The sequence below is a fragment of the Crocodylus siamensis genome, chromosome 9 (genome assembly GCF_052110815.1).
Source record: "Crocodylus siamensis isolate JL-2025a chromosome 9, ASM5211081v1, whole genome shotgun sequence".
Taxonomy (NCBI): Eukaryota; Metazoa; Chordata; order Crocodylia; family Crocodylidae; genus Crocodylus; species Crocodylus siamensis.
The window spans coordinates 17746378-17766524 of NC_143403.1; the positions used below are offsets into that span (position 1 = coordinate 17746378).

The 20147-nt window shown below is 41.0% G+C and overlaps 2 protein-coding genes across 8 annotated transcripts in view; one reads left to right on the plus strand and one right to left on the minus strand.

Annotated features, from left to right (window-relative positions):
* Positions 1-5697: 5697 nt before the first annotated feature.
* Positions 5698-10372, minus strand: RGS9BP (regulator of G protein signaling 9 binding protein). The gene has a single exon (XM_090062520.1). It carries the CDS (start codon positions 10326-10328, stop codon positions 9615-9617), a length of 714 nt encoding a protein of 237 aa, XP_089918646.1. The 5' UTR covers positions 10329-10372; the 3' UTR covers positions 5698-9614.
* An 80-nt stretch (positions 10373-10452) lies between these two features.
* The window catches only part of ANKRD27 (ankyrin repeat domain 27), a 77260-nt gene continuing 67565 nt past the window's right edge, over positions 10453-20147 (plus strand). For 4 of the 7 annotated variants that reach the window (XM_090062379.1, XM_090062374.1, XM_090062380.1 and 1 more), the window contains exon 1: positions 10453-10588. The gene's annotated coding sequence lies outside the window, so the exon portion shown is untranslated. Of the gene's footprint in view, positions 10589-13772; positions 13871-20147 lie in introns of those variants that run through there. The other 3 variants (XM_090062375.1, XM_090062381.1, XM_090062376.1) reach the window with 3 other exon arrangements.

Sequence of the window (20147 nt, forward strand, 5' to 3'; positions counted from 1 at the left end):
AGATCCCTTTCCACTTCCGTGCCACCCAGCAGGTCATTTCCTAGGCTGTAGGTGTGCTGGACATTTTTCCTCCCTAGATGCAGCACTTTGCATTTCTCCTTGTTGAACTGCATTCTGTTGTTTTCTGCCCACTTGTCTAACCTGTCCAGGTCTGCTTGCAGCTGTTCCCTGCCCTCCGGCGTGTCCACTTTCGACACTGTCTCTCACCCTGTCCTCATCAAAAAGCTGGGAGACTGTGGTGTCGATGCCCACACGGTCAAATGGGTCGCCAACTGGTTGGAGGGCCGCACCCAGAGGGTGGTAGTGGATGGGTTCTTCTCGACCTGGAAGGACGTGGGCAGTGGGGTTCCGCAGGGCTCGGTCCTCGGGCCTGCACTGTTCAACATCTTCATCAGTGACTTGGATGACGGGGTAGAAAGCACCCTGTTCAAGTTTGCTGATGACACTAAGATGTGGGGGGATGTGGGTGCACTAGAAGGGTGCAATAGGCTACAAGCTGACCTTGACAGGTTGCAACGGTGGGCGGATGAGAATAGGATGGGGTTTAACGCTGATAAGTGCAAGGTGTTGCACATGGGGAGGAAGAACCGGCACCACAGTTACAGGTTGGGGAACTCCCCTCTTGCCAGCACGGAGACGGAAAAGGATCTTTGAGTCGTCACTGACTCCACGATGAACATGGGCCGGCGGTGTGGGGAGGCAGTCAAGAAGGCCAACCGTACCCTGTCATGCATCCACAGATGCATCTCGAGCAGGTCCAGGGAGGTGATCCTCCCCCTCTATGCGGCACTGGTCAGGCCGCAGCTGGAGTACTGCGTCCAGTTCTGGGCGCCACACTTCAAGAGGGACGTGGACGATATGGAAAGAGTCCAGAGGAGGGCCACTCATATGATCAGGGGTCAGCAGGGCAAGCCTTATGAGGAGAGGCTACGGGACCTGAACCTGTTTAGCCTCCACAAGAGAAGGTTAAGGGGGGACCTTGTGGCCTGCTACAAACTGGTCAGGGGGGATCAGCAGGTATTGGGGGAGTCCCTGTTCCCCCGTGCACTGCCAGGAGTGACCAGGAATAACGGTCACAAGCTGGCGGAGGGTAAGTTTAGATTAGATATTAGGAGGCGCTACTTCACAGTCAGGGCGGCTAGGGCCTGGAACCAGCTTCCAGGGGAAGTGGTGCAGGCTCCTAGCCTGGGGATTTTTAAAAGGAAGTTAGATGAGCACCTTGCCGGGGTCATCTGACCCCGGTGCTCTTTCCTGCCAAGGCAGGGGGTCGGACTAGATGATCTACCTAGGTCCCTTCCGACTCTAGCTACTATGAAACTATGAAACTATAAGACTCCTCTACCACTGGCTCCCTTGCCAGTCTTTAGCGTGCCATTGCTGCAATTTTGCTCCTGGATCCATGCGAGCGCCTCTCCCGCTTTTCCTGCCAGCCCCACTGGATGTCCAGTTTTACCAGTGGCTCTCTGGCATCCCTCAATGTGCAGAGAGCAGAAGCTTATGTAGCAGGGCTGTGCACAAGGTCCTGGCTGCTCCACTGCTGCTGCCGCCATCCCTGTGGTGCCACAAGGTAAGTCTCCAGCCCTTACTGGGCTTCACTGCTTTCTTCCAAGGAGCAGAGGGGATTTTCTTGGGGTCCCCAGCTCAGGGTTTCTTGGAGGGCCTGGCCTCCTGCTCTCCCAGCCATACGGCTGGTCCAATAAAAGGTATCACATAAAAACCTTGCCTCAAGAATACAGTAGGACACTAGTATCAATAGACCATTATTTGTACCTAGAGGTGTAAAAGATGTATGTGAAGTGACTATCCAGAAGATTATTTTGTTGGAATGGCTAAGGAAAAAAAATTCAGTGAAAGATGCAGAAATGGTTACAGAAACTAGCAAAAAACTAGACCTTGGGCACAAGACACTAACTGCGCAGAAGCTTAATAAGACTGTGCAGTAGCATGCTGGGCAAAAACCAAGCTAATATGCCACTGCTCAGTAGTATTAGGCTAGTGCACAGTTAGCATCACTAAAAACCTGTGCACTGGTGCTACTGCACAGTAGTGAAAGTTACTGAGCATTGATTTAGTACTTGGTTAAGTACTAAACTTAATGTGATGTAACTATGGCGCATTAATGAACGTGTAGACGCACCCACTGATTATTACCATTAATAAGAAAATATTCTTAAGACAAATACATTCCTAATGAAAACCCACTATAGTAAAGCAGTTACCCCACAGATGGATTTGACTGTTAGCAGGTAACGAAACTCTAGTTATGTTATAAAAAATATAGCTCATATTTTCTTTTAGAAAATAATCTTTTTAAATATTTTTTCCAAAGAGGAATTTGAGGTGCAAATATGCATAAATGTAAAATCATTTAAAACTGATTCTATTTCATGTAGGTTCTTATACTGTGGTCAACACTGTGGTGAGTGCCTACATGTGAAAGCTAATTAGCTAGATGTGTAGTAAATTATATTCTAGCTAAATTAAAGTAGATCACAAAACTGGGTTGTAGATAACATTAACAAGAAGGGAAATATGCTCTATTTCCAACCAAGGCATAACGGATTATTTCACTCATGCAAATTGCAAATTATAGATATAATTCTATTAACTTTACTTAAATACTCTTTATGTAAAATTTTCCATTTAATTGAATGACTATTAGTATGCATAAATAATACCTGAGTAAGTAAATATTGGGGCCAGTAAAAGAATGGTATTTGAAGTCAAAAGTGCAACAATATATTTGACTATATATGCAAAATGTTTTATACAAGTACATGGATAACAGATTATTAACTTCCATAAGCTCAATATTACTCAGACATTTTGTAAATCAGAAGTATTTGAGCTTTATATTTTAATCTCTTTCTTTATATGGGGTTGTTTTATGTGTATGGGTTCTTCAGGATTATACAAATAATTAAGATATAATAATTTTGACACTATTCTTGGTCACAGGTAGGCAAGCTTTTTGGAGTGGCGGGCTGGATGTATCTGGCTTGAGTCCCCAGCGGGCTGGTACTTTTGACCCAGACCACTATCGCTGCTTCTCCCTGCTACCCAGCCACACAACAGGCAAAGCCCCCACGCAACTGTCTGGCTGTGGCACGGTACTAGCAAAGCCCACCCACTTGTGGTGTGGCACCAGCAAAGGCCCTCAGCTTCATGTGCTGGATCATTAATGGCTGGATCATCCAATAAATAACACAGTGAAAAAAAACAGCACCTTCTAGTCGTTATTTAGAGAAAACCTAGAAAATGTGAATCATCAAAGCTCAAAAAAGGCAAATAAAACCAACCCAAAGTTGTTATTTTTTAAATGCCATTATCTTTAAATGAACATAGTGATAATCTGTGGTCATATCCACAATTTCCAAACGTCTGACATCAGCAATACTGCAGCTGCCTATGTATATTAAAAAGGCCACAAGTAATGGCTGAATTTATATATTAATAAATTATATATAGTACAGCAAAAAGCTGGAATGCTGCCTAGGGATTCAACTGGAATTTTTTTATTCCCATCACATGACACAGGTCAAGCTTAAAAAAAAAATGTCTGTTACATGACAAGTATGCATGGATTTCAGTGACAGTGACCTGTCTCACTAAGTAAATGCCATGTTGACTAGACTGAATCTCAAGGTAGACAGAAGGCCAAAACATTTATCCGTATACTGAGTCAGAGAAATTGTAGCAGAAGTTCTCTCACTGGCAGAATGCCACAATATGCATTCTAGTCCAGATTATGAGCTGTTAATCTGGAAGGGCAGAACATCTATATTTGGCCAACCTTGGATTTTAGACCTCGTTGAAGTCCAGTCTAGCTTTTGGTGTTCTTGTAATTCGCATCTGACTGCCCATGTAGTTCCAAAGACAAACCAACCACAACTTCTCCTTGTGAATGCCACCCTCACTGGGCAGCAGGATAAGATGCAAAAAAAAAAAAAGCCTTTAGATCAGCAGTATTCCGTCTGAGGTTTAATTTTAAACACTGCAAACTCCCAGGTAGCTAGTTACACTAGTTTTCCAACTGCAGTGCATCATCAAAGCAGTGTTGGGCAGCCAAATGGGGTGCAAAAATCTGTCCCTCTGGGACCAGTTTCTGGGAAACTTCTGGAGCCAGTCTATTGTGAAGTCCGTAATATATAAATCATTTTGTACTAAATTAATCAGAAAAAGATAGTTCAGGTCACAGAGCACTGATGCTCCCATCCACCTACCCCCACCCCTGTGTGTGTGTGGGAGGGTGGAGTGGGGGGGTGGTGCTAACAGTAAAACTAGAGCTCCAAAGTCCTTTTCAAGAAAGGTCTCAAGTTAAATACAATATAAACATCATATAATAGTGTAAGAATGTTTTTAAAAGTCATGCTTGACTGTCACAAAATTATTTACATATTTGCCCCACACATTTTATTTTACCTTCTTTTATCCATCCAACACTGGGAAAAAGCTATCAGTAGGATTCCTCCGCTGTTGCTCAAATACATGCGAGATGTAACAATCATTCCTTAATCCCACTTTTACTTTATTCTTACAACAGCAAATGACTGATCAGAGGTAGACATACTGCTCTGTTCAGAACTCAGCCTGCATTAAGAGACTAACATAATCGTATTGCGCAAACGCATTTAGAGAATTATAATCCAACAGTCTTCCTAAATGTCTGTTTATATAATGAACATCTGTGAAGGGGGTAAGTATGTTGTTTAGGAGTTTCATAAACATTTAAATATTTAGGTGTATGGTTATTCTTCAGTATATTTTTTTAGAAAAGCTTATGAATAAACATTTCAGGTTACAAATAATGGGCATTACATAGTTTGCTCAGTTTTGTTATTTGAAATAATTTCATTCAGATTAGAAAATATTTTACAGAATTCCATGCATTGAATGCTAAGACTTCAATCTACCTCACGTTCATGAGAACATAAGTTTCGTGCTGTAGTCAATTTTATAACATAAGATGAACCAATTTCATTAGTATTCTGTGTCCACTTGGTAAGTCTGTTCCAGTAGGTGAATGCAGGTACTTTGTGCACTGCAATTGAGTCTCAGAATAAATACTATCAAGTTTAGAATTTAGATGCTGTTGTTGCTGTTATTTATGTAACAGAGACTACTTTTGTAGTCATAAAAGCAAGCAAGAAATATTCATTTCAGTCAATGAGAGCTTTGCTTAAGTCAGCAAGTTTCTTAGTACTACAAGCCATAGAGGCCCTTGGTTGCCATCGCTATCTTCACCCATTCCCATGCATCTCTTCATCCATTGCTTAATTAAGGAGTAGATAATTTGGGACCTCAGAATCAATGGTTTATTAGTCCACTCTAGTTTTAAATATCCTAAGCAGTGATATTGCTTTTATAATAGTAATAGTTTTGATAAATTAACAGCTTTGACATTGTGTTGATAAATTAATAACAACATATCTGGAGCCAGAAATTATTTTTTTGAGATCAGTCATATTCCTTAGACTGGAATAGACCGTCTTGTTTAAAGAGCTTGTTGTCCAAATATACATTACACTTCAGACATCTTTCAGCTATTTGTTTGGGTTTTTCTTAAGTTACTGCTCCGAGTCAACTAGTTAGTTATAAAAACATACTTTATTTTGAATTATAAATAGTGACAGTAACAAGTTTTACTCCAAATATAGAAAGTGTCATCCATGCACAAGCAGAACAAAGTTGCTCCATTCAGATATGAGATTTTGTTTCACAGAGTCATACTAAAACAGATATGCAATATGGATAAGACAAGTATTTAAAATTAGAACCCGAGATATAAATTCATCAAAGTGCATCTTCTTTTTTACTGAACACAGTGACACTTTGTAGACCCTGATCAGCATCAGTCAATACTTCTTTGTCACACACCATTAATGTAAATTTTTTTAAAGCTTTATTTTGTAATAGTTTTATTTACAAAAGTATTCTCCATTTCCTTTTCCAATCCCAATTCCAAAGTTCATTCATTCCTAGACTGAAAAACCAAGGCTCTAAAGCAAACAGGCTTCTAATTTAAAACAAGGCTCAATTTGTTCCACATAAAACCAATGTAATAGCTTAAATCATATTTTTAATTGTAAAAGGTTTTAGGTGGATGAATAAGTTGTAATTTGTATTTGAAGTCTTTCAGTTTGGTCACTGCATCATTCTCCTAATTAAATATTTTTATTTGTAAAGTTCTTCTTTACAAGAAGGCAGCCTACATTAATAAAGAGAAGCTTATGGTAGCAGCAAGAATTAAGTTCAAAACTTTCTTTTGAGGTTAATATCCATATGGAAGGGGCTAGAGCAGCAGGTCCCAACCTTGGGTCACAGAGGCAATGCCAGCAGTGCTGCACACAAATGATGAGGCATGCTGGGAGCTCCCCCACCCCTGGGCCACCACTGCACTCTGCTCCCAGCAGCACATCACAGCAAAAAGTAAGAACCACTGGACTAAAGGTTGCTACCAACATGAGCAGGAACACAGGCAAAGATTTAGATGTGGTGCTGAGATTAGGATCTGTCCCTTGTTGGCTTCAAGTATAGCCATGAGCAGTGGTATTTAACTATTATTTAGTCCAGAAAAAGCTATACAAATTTAAAATACTGTACTCTAATAATAAGTGTTAGGGGAAAATGTCTTTTAAATGGGTGCTTTTTTGCATCATTTAAATTTTGTCTATGCACTTGCTCATGGCCTGTATCATATTGTGCATACCATTGCATTTCATTTAATTTTAGATTAATTCTGAGGATCAGCTAGTTAGAAGGTATCAATCGTGTCAGACTTCTAGTTCATCTTTTAATTTCACATTCTCTAATGTAAGCCCATCTGACCATCCTGATATTGCTGAAAAACAGGCACAGCAGTGAAGTGTATAGCTGCAGTTTATATTGTGACAAAGGAGTTCCCATCTTTTCAAACTATACTCTAGTTTCTCAGAAAAAGTTATTTGCACAAGCAACTAGACTGGCATAAGAGAGACTACCACTAGGGCTACTCATGTGAAAACGTGAATGACTGGATCCTTTATACTCAAAGCAAGAGAATATGGTGCATCACAGTTTACTGTAGATTTATGACTCATTCAGAAATGAACCTCAGGTTAATACGTGGAATTGTTTAGGGTTAAAGCATTTGTACACAAACCACTCATTTCAGGTCTTTAGATATCATGGCATAAATTGTTATGTGCTCCCACTTATTTAACCTACCAGATAGTTATCCTTGGACCTTTAAAGTGTTCACCAAAATCAGTTGAGCTGAAGAAAGCTATTAGGTGTGCAATGAAAACATGAGGACTTAGATTTCATTAAGTTCTTTGTAAACTGAATGATGCAAATGTGCAAATAGTGAACAATATTTTTAAATCCTTACTGACTTGTGGCAGCAATCCAAAGCCAGAGAGTTACATTTTCCTGTAGCTTTTGCTAAGTTTTCTAGAAAGGTGGGGGTAGCCTGTAATCTTGTAAAGAAAAACTAATTTTCAGCCAGCCTAATTAAAATGCACAGCAATTTCTGCAAGCCTGTATCTAGCCAGACTGAAGCAATAGCACCATAAACAGAAGCTTGTTTTGTATTTGACAATAGAGTTTGTAACTTTAGTGTACTCAAAAGTTAACCAAATACAGAAACATCCCTTTGGAGTTGGTGAAGTGTAATGCTTTAATTAAAAAACAAACAAAAAACCCCAAAACAAACCAACAAACCCTGCCCCCCCCAAAACACCAAACCAACTGTGTAGCTGCAATTTCACCCTCCCAAACCAAAAGATAGTCTGAGCTGGATCCATGTGCAAAATGCATGGTAACATTTTGAGCCAAATCCATCCACATCCTTATTATGTGACATACATGACTCGACTCATTTTCAAGTTCATCCCTAGTAATCCTCAGTTTAAAAAAAGATAAAAGTTTTATTTTTCAGACAAAATTATTTGTAGTTTTCACAATACATTTCATTCATAGGATTCACAAAAATTTAAAAGCATGGTGCCAAGCTGATTTATTAATTTACCTCACAATATTTGATGACTTGTAGACAGATTGGTCAGATCTGTGGAGAGCACTAGGCAATTTTTATCAACATTTCATCTTTAATACAAAGGAGCCATAAATAATTTTGCATTGTTAACCTTATAGCACAAGGACTTGTCTGTCAAGTGCCATGCATGTCTGTGGCACTTTGTCGTATGCCCAAAGATTTTCAACTGGGTCAGAAAGGGTTTGTCTTAAAAACAGTAGGGACTTGGTTTTTTTAAAAAATACAAATACATACATAAATAAAATAAAATTAATATAAAATATAAAAAGTGATGTATGCTTTTGGTGCAAGATCACACAGGAATTGTCTTCCAAGATTTTAAGTGCGCTCTCAGAAGTGAAAGCATTAGCAGTTAAAAAGAAAAGGAAGTCAAAGTAAATTTTCACATTTTGTTTTTCCACTCTTTCCTTCCCACCTCCACCCTACCGGCGTATCTGCTCACTTTTACCAACTCTAGAGCCAACTGTGCAGTGGCCACTCTTTTCAGAGGGGCCTGAAGTCAGGCAAGAAAGAAATGGAGATCTGAGCCCAGCTGTTCCATTTTCCTTTAGTCCTGTATATACATATATAAATCTTCTTACCACAAATGAGAGCTGCACAATCCCTACCCATCAATGTGAGATTAGACCTCTATTAGTGCTACAGGATCTGAGGCAGGCAAGCTGGAATGTCAAGTTTAACTTTGTTAGTTTACTGCAATGTAATAAAAAAAAAAAAAGTCCCCTGTTGTCTGACTTCAGGGAAATGCTGAATTTTACATTTGGTAGTTAGTGGAAAAAAAGATTTGAGAAAGTGGCAAGAAGGAGCTTTCCTGCAAGGAGAAAAAAATGCATTTGGGAGAAGAGGATGAAGTCTGTTAATATCTCTCCATAGAAATTGCTCTCCATCCTTTTTCTGCAGTTTTGGATTCACTACAGTGGTTATTAATGTATGCTAGACCAAGAAGTGCAACTGGATTCTGTAGGAGCAGTGCCAACCTACAGACAGTATTTGGTATCAAACATTGCTTGCAGAGTCTCCTAGACTTAAACCCCTAAAGATTAAGATAAAAAATAGATAGTTTACATCTTCTTACTGGGATTTGCTCACTTCTTGTGCCAGAAAACCCTGTGCGTTTGGGGAGGGGAGCAAAATTGCTCCATCAATACTGCCCTATATATGTACATCCTAATCCCCAAATTCTGGGATGTTCCCTAGACATTGTAAACATGGGACCAGCCGCAGACATCAGAACCTATTGAAGAGCATGAAATTCAGGCTACTGGGAATCGTCATCTATTAATAGCAGACAAATCCCTCTTATAGCCAGTACCGATAATACCCTTGGGGCTTCATCCAGTTAACCATGACTAGCCCAGAAAATGAGTCTTATTCTGTAGGATGCTCTACAGCGTTATTCCCCCTTTAAAGCTAAAAGTGCACAAACCCTAGGTACGCAATATCATTATGCGACCCAAAAGGTTTTTCAGGTGTGCGTGTGCATTCAAGTCACAATTTCAGTTCTCAGCTTTTCCAGGAGACTTTCCCAAAACAAATCCTGCCACACACAAAAAACCCACCGGTGAGCAGCGAGGCCATTTTAGGAGAGTTTTACTACACACACGGCCAGAACGATAGCGATAATGAGCACTGCAGAGAAAATCACACCTGCCAAGACCTTGCTGATATCGCAGAAGGATTTGTTCTCCTCCACAGAGATCATGCCCATGGAGGAGGCGCCCATACTAACGGTGGATTTCAGTTCAGCCCCAGGGTCCTGCTTGGCTTCTACTGTCCAGTGGGGGACGTTCACCTTCATCTCCATCTCATACATCATCTCCCCCACCTGGTTGATCTCCTTTTCTAGGTCTTTCAAATCCACCACGTCGATGTTGTGGTCAGCCTCGTACTTCATGTTCTGGACGCTCATGGCCCGGGCAGCCACTCCCGACGTGCCCCCGCTCATCCCCGTCTGGATCAGGTGCTTCTTGGGGACGTTGAGGGGGAACTCGTGGCCCAGCTCCAGGGCCCGCCGCATGTCGACTTCCAGGATCTCCAGGCAGGTGGAGAAGATGACCCACAGCCTCTCAAACTCCGCCTTGTCCTCCTTGCTCACCGTCTTGTCCTTCAGCACGCCCGTCAGCTTGTTCCTGTTGGCTACCGCCAGCTCCTGAGCTTTCTGCCGGGTTTTCCTCAGCTCCTCCCGCAGGTTCTGCGAGTCCGCCGTGCCCCCGATGGTCAGCACCATGTGGCGGTAGCAGGCGGCTACCTTGTTAAGCGCATCCAGCAGCGCCTTACATTCCTCCTTCACCATGGCTGCAGCGCCTCAGCCGCCACCAACCGCGCGCATACTGCCGCCGAGCCCCCACCGCCGCCCCTTATATGGCGCGGGTCACGTGGCGCGGGCAGGAAGTGGCCCTATGAAGCCCCCCCTCCCCTCAGGCCCCGCCCCTAGTGGACGCTGCCGAGACCCGGCGGCTCAGTAGTGCAGGCCGCCCCGGAGTAGGGTAGGCCGCGGGGCGGGGCGGGGAGGGGGGCGCTGGGGCGGCGAGCGGAGCCATGGGGCTGCCCTGAGTAAGTAGCTGGGGTGGGGGGTTGCTGGGGGAGGGGGGAAGATGTACGTCCCGTTTGGGCTCAGGTCCTGGTTCAGCAGCAGCGGCCTCTCCCGCCTTAGGGGCGAGGCAGGGAGGAGAGCAGCCGCTGCTGCTACTCTCTCTAGCAGGGAAACCAACCCCCTCCCCTCCCCCGTGTGTCCGTGCTGCTTGGCCGGTCTTCCCTGGCTGAAGAAAACCTCTTGCAGCTTCTGTAAGGTGGCGAGGCTCTGGGTCACTTTTATGAGACCGACCCAGAGAGTTGGAGGAATTCGTTCCGGGCAAGTTTTCTGGGGTCCATAGCCTTCATCAGGCTGAGGAGGTGTCTGCAGTTGGGCTGTGCTGTTCCTGGAGGGGATGGAGAGCAAAGAAGACAGGCTGGGATGCAGGCAGGAAAGCCTGTGCTTCTGTGAGGGCATTATTCAGGTTGTCAAGGCATCAAGTGGGACACGGGTGAACAGATTCAATGTGCTGTAGTTGTCACCCAGTCTTAAATAAGTCTTTACCCAGTCTTGTGATGCAGGAAACAGGTCTCTGCAATATGTTTCTTTAGGGCTTGCAGGGAAAGAACAAGCTTGCTTTTCTTTATCTCCTGGATGAGCTGGTTATGGTTAACGAAACTGTAACGAACTGTAGCTGTTTGGTGAAGAGCTCTGTCTCTGCATTTTTAAGTCTTCCCTCAGTGCATGTGCAAAGGTGTGGTGCAGTGATGTGACCTGCTCAAGTGCTCGTTGGTGACAAGCAAGAAAGCAGTGTGGTGGCTGTGCTTTGTATTTGCATGTTGTGGAAGTGCTGTTTCCTTCCCCAATCAACAGAGAGGCTTGGGTATCCTGCCACTACCCATATGCTATAGTGATGGGTAGGTGTGTGTTTCTTCTCTTAAGAAGAACTGAAAATAGAACAGCAGCTAAACTATGAGCCCAGAGCACTATGCTGTACCTTAACTTGTATGATGCTGTTGTGCAATGTCTTATACATTTACCAAATAGGCATTCCTGTGAGGAACGCCATCATAGGGGAACAAATAAATACTGTGTATTGTACATAGTGTTTGTCTTCTGATATGAGTTCACTGTGTTAGAGCAGCATCTTTATTCCTCCTATATGCTGCTAAAAAGTCCCAATATGAAGTAGCTGCCTACCAATTCAGATTCAGTACTTAAGCTAAGTAAAGTAAGTGGTTTGTTGAAAACCATACTGGATGAATTTGACCTTGCAAGCAAGGATGTGTTCCTGCATAATGGCACTAATCGGGTGGATAAGGGATAAGCTTAAGGCTAATCAAAGTATTTTGTGACTTGAGTGATGTTAAGCTTCTGATTTGATGTTGTACCTGTAGAGTGACAGCTAATGGTCTGTATTTTGGTAACAAGCTACTAGGGATAGAGAGCATCAAGAACTCCTGATGGGCACAGCTCATCTGAAACTACCTGGGGGACCAATTAGCTGAAGGTTTGTATGTGTGTCTTGCCAAGAAACTTAATATTGTTTCAGGAACATGCAATAGAAGCAACAACAAACATGGTCTGTAGTTAGATGCTTGATAACAGACTTTAACTATGTTTTCCTGTGGAAGAATAAGGATTCTTTTGAGTAGCCACATTACTTAAGTGTAAGTGCCACTAACCAATGTCAGATGGCAGGCAGTACCCAGGAAAACAGATGCAGTAACTGCTGTAATATTAATCTGTCAGGTGACTGGCTTAACATCCTTAACATTGAAGGATAAATGTTGATATTTCAACCAGTCAGCACCTAGACAGAAAAAGTAATTTTGCATGTGGTATTTGTGTATGTGATGCAGTATGAGAAATCCTTACAGATGGGTAAGGCAGTGGTAAATGTGTGAGAGGAGAGACTTTCTAGTTCTGTGGAAAGATTTACAACAGTTGCTGTTGAGTGGTGGAGAAGGTTCTCCTGCAAATGTATGTTTGGAGTATATATGCTTCTTGAGGCACTCTCCTTTATGCTCAAATATCATGTCCTTATTTCTAATGGTTTTCCTGGTCCCATACCCATAATGAATGAACAAATATCATCTTTTTTTTTTAAATTTAATTTAATTTAATTTTTTTTAGCTGAGCAGCCTTTAAAGGAGATTTTTTCTTAGAGGAATAAAACTTGCTTCAGGTGAACCAATATTGGGAGGAAGAGCTCCTTTTTTGATGGTCTCTAGTCTGGAAGAGTTCAGAGCTGTTTATTTATTTATTTTAGTTTAGTTTAGGAGGGCTGTTTGGTGTGGAAAATGAAGGTGGTAGCTTAAAAAAAAAGCAAAAAATCATTTTCTCTCTCTTTTAAAAATCTGACTAGTGTACAGAGGCTATATAAAGATTTGACTTGCTCTCTTCAGATGGTCCAAATCTTGATTAGTTTCATGATGAAACAAATTGGTTGTCATGTACCTGTAAATTGTGCAGTGTGGTGACAAGTGTACAGGTTAGTTCTGGCTATCTGCTGACTTTTATTATTTTTTTTTAATACTAAAATAAAAATGTGGCGTGTTGGTAGTGTTCCTACTGTGCATGCTCCTAACCCAGAAATGTACATTTGAGGGTGGCTAGTAGGAGTCATCCTGGAAAACCCAATGTTTTGTTTCTGTGTTCAGGATGAGTGGGGTCTATTTGGGTGTCTGGGATTTGCAGTCGTTAAATCTAGCATTGAAGTGTTTCTTGCCAAGTAAAACACATTCTTGTGGAACTCTTATCTTAGTGCAACAGGGAATAGAAATACTGGTCTAAAGTTCTGTCTTACTCTGAAAAGTGTCTGTGTAAAAATACTGCCATTAACATAATTCTGTGAGTAATGGATCAAATATACTCACTCAGTTTACAAGTAGGGATGTATGTGTCTAACTCCCAGTCTAGAGAATGCAGTAAAGCTGCATATTGATTGCACTTAGTCAGTATTAATAATGGCTTTGCATTGTCAGCTACACCTACACAATCCCATTGCCTTTGGATGTCCTCATTAACACTTAAGCCCATAGCCTTCCTGGTTGCACCAGTGTAATTCCTTTGAACTTAAAGGAGATCCTCAATGTAAGAGTTGCAACTTCTGTGGGGGAAATGTATATTTCCTAGAGTTAAGGGAACACACAAGACTGAGAAGGTGGGGGGAGGGAGGAGGAGTAAGTTACTTTTGTTTCTCACCTACCCTTTACTTTTCAGTTTGTGCATCATCTGTAATTGGTCTTGTATACAATTCTTCAATATGGCAATGACAGTCGTGTATAAAACCACAAAGGCTGATTGGAGCTTGGAAGCAGGTATAATATCTGAAGTTGCTACTAACTCAGTTTTTCAGTTTATGGGCAGTCCTTGACTTAATTTTGAATGACAAGGTTTCGCACTTACAATGTTTATAAATTGACACCCCGTTTCAAATTTTGACCTCAGTTTCTACTTTACAATGCTTCATCTGATGCAGCGCCACACCAGCAAACCATATGTCCAAACTTTCTTGGCCACTTTCTTTAATAAAGCAGCCAAGACTCTAGAAAAACCTGCAGCCGAGACTCCTGAGAAGACTCTGGCCAACAACCTTTCAAAATGTCCAACCAAGAGCCCTTCAAAAAGTCCAGCAAAGTCACCTCAAAGAAATCCTTCCAAATCAATATGATTGCTATTTACAATATAAATGCATTAATGTAGCTATATATGACTCATCTATAATTGATTGAGTACAAAATTCTGGGTTATTTTTGGTGAAAGTAGGGTATCAGGCCTTGGTTCAGGAACCAATCCCCATTTATAGCATTGTTTCCTATGGGGAAAACGGTTCCAAGTTGCAATGTTTTGGCTTAAGACGCAGTTTTCAGGAACCAGTTATGTTGCAAGTCTGAGGACTGCCCAGACCTAGAAAAGGAGATCAACCAGGTGGGTTTAAAGTTGAGAGAGCCTTGTAAATATTCTGGTATGCAAAGTGAGTAGTAGAGTGGTCTTCAAATGGAAAAAAGAAGGCTTGTGGACTGTCGAATGATGGGCTGGTTGCAGAGCAGAATCTTTTCTTTTTTCGAGTGAACTTGGGTTTTCTTTGGCTGTACGAACTGATTTCTGTTCATCTAAAATGTTGGCTAACAGTATATAATTAAGGGTTTGCGCACTTCATGATACCACGGAAACTGCAAATTCTGGGATTATCCATAAAATCAATTGAAACCAACTTAATAAAAATTAAAATGTTTCCATCGGTGACTTGGAGCAACCTCAGTTCAGAGCTTATGTAACCAAACCTTATGTAGACTCCTCTTTTGGAGAGAGTGTTCCATAGCAGAGTTGACAGATGTTACGAGATGCAAGGCCTGCCAAGTCATTACCTGTAACTTGTTTGAGGGTAAGATGGTGGTCAGGATTGTTTGGTGTGGGAGTTTATTAATAAAGTAGATGTTTTTGGAGTGATGCTATAGCCATGATGATCCAGAAAATGTGGGAGGCGAGGATATTGGGGAGGGGTGTTTATCTTTTACTGGACCCAACTGCATGGTCCAGTAAAATACAAACCCTTTCCCTGGAGGGGTTGCTTTGTTGATTTGTTTGTACTGCTATTCACATTGAGTAGTAGTAGACTGTATTGTGTATGGTGGTGTTTGTTTTGTTCTTGAAAAACTTGAAGTAGTGGCTGACTCTTAATAATGATAAACTCCTACACAACAAAATATAATAAATGAATTGGCACACGTGTAATGTTTCCATGAACTAAATGGGGTGAAAAATGCCTCAAAGCCGTATCTTGTGTGGCCAGTTGCCTGACAAAACTGTAATATGCCAATATTCACCCATAATGTGCAACAAATCTAACATCTGGCAGGGGTTTTGGTAAATACTGTCTCTAAGAGCTTTTGAATTGAGATTGGAAAATTTTGATGGCAGAAATAACTCGAAGTATAAGGAAAAAGTCCAAGTAAAAAAAAAAGTTAAAGTATTTGTTAACAGCTTGTCCTTGACACTAATTTCAAAAAGAAAAATATATTTTCTGTAAATAATCATCTTTCATGAAGAGCTGACTAATTCAGAGATGCATTCAGCCTTTCAACTGCTTTTCTGGTTAAACTTTCACATTAACAGTTGGGTGTTAATGCTGTTTTCAATTGCAGTGCCTTTCAAAAATAAAGAACTAGTTCTTCTTTCTTCTTAAGCAGCTCTGAGCCTAGCACTGTTTCTTAATGCAAGACTAACCTTACATCAGGTACTCATGCCAAAAAAGAGCATCTCAAACTGATCTTCTTGAAGCTCAGGCATCAATCTTACTGAATCTAATTTATTACTTATTGCCTGTCTCCTTACTGTGTGCTGTGCTGCCAAGCAGTACAGCTCTGATTTTATTGATTTGTTATGGAAATATAATGGAAGCTTACTTGACTAAGCTGAAGTGAATGTCTGTATACTAAACTTAAACAGGAGTAGTGTCTTTACCAGATGGACTTGGGCCTCTTAACACCAAATTAATAGGGCATCTAGCCTAAACACAGGAATTTGATGTTGTGCTGTCTTTTCATGGTTGGATAATCGTTTCTGTGGATGGAGCTGGTAACCTACGCTGCTGGGATAGTATTGTAAAAAACCCTCCAAAGTTTAAATATATGTACTTCATATGGCAAACCCTGCAGTTGCCTGAATTAAATGTGAGAGTTATAAAAAGCCCACTAGGGTAAGTGCAGGATTGGCGCTTCTAGCATGTTTGCTGGTGATTTAATAAGATTACTTACTTCAGAGCAATTTTTTGTGCATATGTAATGCACTGCATTATGCATCCTAGTCCTCAGTTTTATGATCTGGGAGCCGTTTAACCTCTACAGTATATTGCAATGTTCAGTCTTTTAATACAGAATTGGAGTAGAATATATTTGAAGATATTTTTTTAAAAGAAAAATCAGGCAAACCAAGTTTGGTGTGTAGTTTGAACTTCCTCAACTACAACACTTGTATAATAAGCAAGAGTTTAATGACAGTGCTGCATATTAATAAAGGCATGGAATTTTAATACCCATGCATTTCTAACAGTTGAAATCTTACATTTACGAAGCATTCCCAAGGGACTTTAAAACATGCATTGGTACTTGCAGCAGCATGGCATCTAGAATCTCTGGTGAGAACTGCAACTGGTTCTGTCACACCTCATGAATAAAGGTGAATTTCTTGACTCGGAGCACTGGTACAAACACCTATGCATAGGAGAAAGCTAAACATTCATTTGGGAATTCATGGTTGTATATCCTGACCATCTAAGTGCGTGGACCTGATGCATAGCTATTGGCCATTGCTTTGGTAGTAAGTTAATTTCAGCTTTTCAATAAGATGACAGTAAAAATTGTAAGGGGTGTTGCTTTTTTTTAAAGCAGTAGTTCTCAAACAGGTTGCTGTGCACTGTTAAGACTTAAGTGTGCAGACACTTATACATGAGTTACAAGATAAATGCAGAGATTTCAAATGGGAACTATTTCTGACCTGCAGTGCTCCGAGTTCTTTTGTAACAGAAGAATTGCTGTAATTTTTCTGTATTCAAACTGAGTGAAATCTAAGAGGTGACACTGAGTTGTACCTTTTGAGTCCTAAAAAGGCTGAGAACCACAGCTCTAATAGAACTGGGTCCCATACAGCCTCTAAGAGATCTCTTGTTACTGGAATTATTGCACAACCAGTTCTAAAAATGCATAAACCATTATTTAAATACTGTTGGTTAATTACCTTTTCTAATTTACTTGAATATCATGTTTTATCATGATTTGTTATAGACAAATCAGGTAGAGGAAGGCGTTGTCCCCTGCTTCAAATAATTGAGCTGAAGTTGGACACACAGCTATTTGCTGTCGAAATTCCTATTTACAATATTGATAATTCAGTACTAGAGTTGTAGATGAAACAGGGACTTATGAGGATGCCTCTTCAAGATATGTATGTAACTATAAGGTGGAAAGAACCCTTTGTCTTAATTTCAAAATTGTTTTAACTCAGTTTGGGAAACTGGCAAGTGCTATTTTCTAACCCCCCCAGCAATGGCTAGATCATCTACTTCTAAAAGCCAAAGGTGTTTTGTGAACAACTGTGTGGTGTAGTTCACTTTTTTGGCCCTCTTCCTACCCCATCCTCCCTTCATCACTCTATTCTGTGTACAGATCTTCAAGTAAAATGTATTCTATTCCAGCAAACACGCAGTTCCTTATTTACTCTTATTGTTCTCTTTCTCAAATCAAATATAATAACCATGCACTAATACAACACTATAACTGAGAGCCTGCACTGGGAACAAAGGCATGGTAATAATTTTGATTTTACAGACTGAATTCTTCCTGGAAAGAAAATGAAGTTTTAGTTTGTCTTATATAATATTAGGTTTATTGTAGGTGCAGGGAGTGGGTTCCAAACCAACCACACTTATGTAAAGTAGCTAGGTTCACCTTCCCTACCTTGATTTGAAGTCAAGGAAATAGGCTTTTGGGTTCACTTGTAAAAACTCTGGCTTAAATTCTAAAATATTATTAATATTGAAAGAGTACCATATTTACTTGCATACCACATTCACTCTCCCCCCCTACCCCCCTGGGGGGGGAAGCTTTCCACAATGGGAGCATCTGTCTCTTAAGCAGGAAAACTGAATCCCTGCCCCCTTCCAAGAATAGAAGCATGCAGATGCTGTAAGATAGTTGCTATGCCTTACCCCTCCTTGCAGCTGCATGGAGAGAGTCCAGTAGAATTGGATGTAAGGGGATACAGTGGCATGTTTGCATCCTACTTTGATTCCTGTTGTACCCCAGGTTTAAAACCTATCCAGGTGTTTAAAACCAACTGCCTGGAGCAGTTATTAACACCTGGAGTGAAGAGCAGTTGGCAGGAATCAAGTAGATAATGAGCCATAAAGTTGATCAACTACTGGAATGAAAGATGTCACTGCTGCTGAAACTTATATCCTCCAGGAAGTTCTGCTGTATTTAGCTGTTCAAGGTCAATCAATGTCTTCCTTTCCTTTGACACCTCCATGCTCATAAGGTTTGCTCCCCTACTTTGCAAACAGGAAGGAGCAGGGGGACCATAATGTTCAGCAACACTAGGAATGCTGGGCCCTGTGTGATCCAGAGTAGTTATGAGTTACCTTCAGTTGTCTTTTAATTCCATCTTCCTGCACCCACATGGGTAACATAAGAGATGCCCAATGAGCTTCAGCTGTGAAAGGATTTTAAACTATAGCTTTTGCCTGAGCAGGAAAGGGAGGGTAAGCAAGCTGAAGATCAGATTCTGTCCCTGCTCTGTATAGTCATAACATGGGAATATATATATAAAACTTTGACTCGTATAAATTGAGGACTTGTTGGCAGGACCCAGGTGTGTGTGTGTGTCTACCTATGGATATGGTAACAAAGCATGTTGTACAGCTACTACTTCGTGTCACTTAATCCACTGCCTTTGTGGTATACATGTTCAAAGCCTCTGCTCTTGCTTGTTACCTTAATATTTAATGTTGTTGGAGCTCTTCCATAGCTTGTGAAATGCTCAGAAGTAACATACTGTTACTCTTAAACTGTCTTAAATATTTACAAAAAATTAATGTTGCTGTTGAGAACAGTTTTTAAGTGCAAGCTGTGATGGCAATAGAGATGAGAATGTGTTTGTTTGTCTTGTTCCTCTTCAGAAGTCCTTTTCCCTCCCACTCCATGGTCCCTTCCCCTGGCTTGCATATGCAAAAATGGCACCCCCTCCTTCCTACCCCCCAAAACTCCTGCCCAGTCTTTGAACTGTGTTTTCAGTATTCTACAGGACTAGAGCTGTCAAACTAGAAATTCAGAGATGCACTCTCCAAGGCATCTAATAACACACATTCTTAGATCTTTGCTAAATGTTGTTCTTGGAAAGTGCCAAATGATTTTGACTGTAATATCCTTGAAGGAAAAGTTAGTCTAAGGGAGATGCCCAGCATAGAAAAGCTCAGCCTGAGCCACTAAAGTTTTGAAAAGAGGCTTTTAGTGTACCAATTACGTGCGTCATAATGAACTTTCTCATAACACAGTATTTGACTAAGAAATGAGAAGAGAAAATGAAGCTTATCAGTGAGGCATGAGAACACCTAAAGTCATACTCCTGTTAATGAGAAACTAGATGTGGCTGTAGATTTTGGTTTTGTTATTTTTTTGAGGAAAATACTCTACAGATGAGGTAGATGCATTGGGGTAGTAGTATTATCGTTGTATAGCTCGGACTTCAGGGTTTTAGAGTAGGTGGAATAGGTGATCCCCTCCGCCCCCCCTGTAAGCATATAAAGTTGAAACAAAAAATGCTCACGCGCAGGTAAAATTGTGCTTATTGTTTACTGATTTACTTCATGTTTTAATATTTATAAAATGGTTAACCTCAAACTTGTAGCAGTACCTTGAAAGGCACAACTGGAATTAGGGTCTCCCTTCACTAGACATAACATTGTGTGAAAGTAAGTAACGAATAGCAGGGCATGGAGCAGGTGGATGAAGGAAATAAACCTAGGAGAAGTAGTTGCATGTTCTTTGCAACTTGCACAGCTTGAAAGTCCATGAAAAGTTTACTACTTTTTGGGGGGTG

Excerpts from the sequence above, each read along its gene's own strand:
- RGS9BP (XM_090062520.1), bottom strand. The coding sequence starts at position 10,328 with ATGGTGAAGGAGGAATGTAAGGCGCTGCTGGATGCGCTTAACAAGGTA.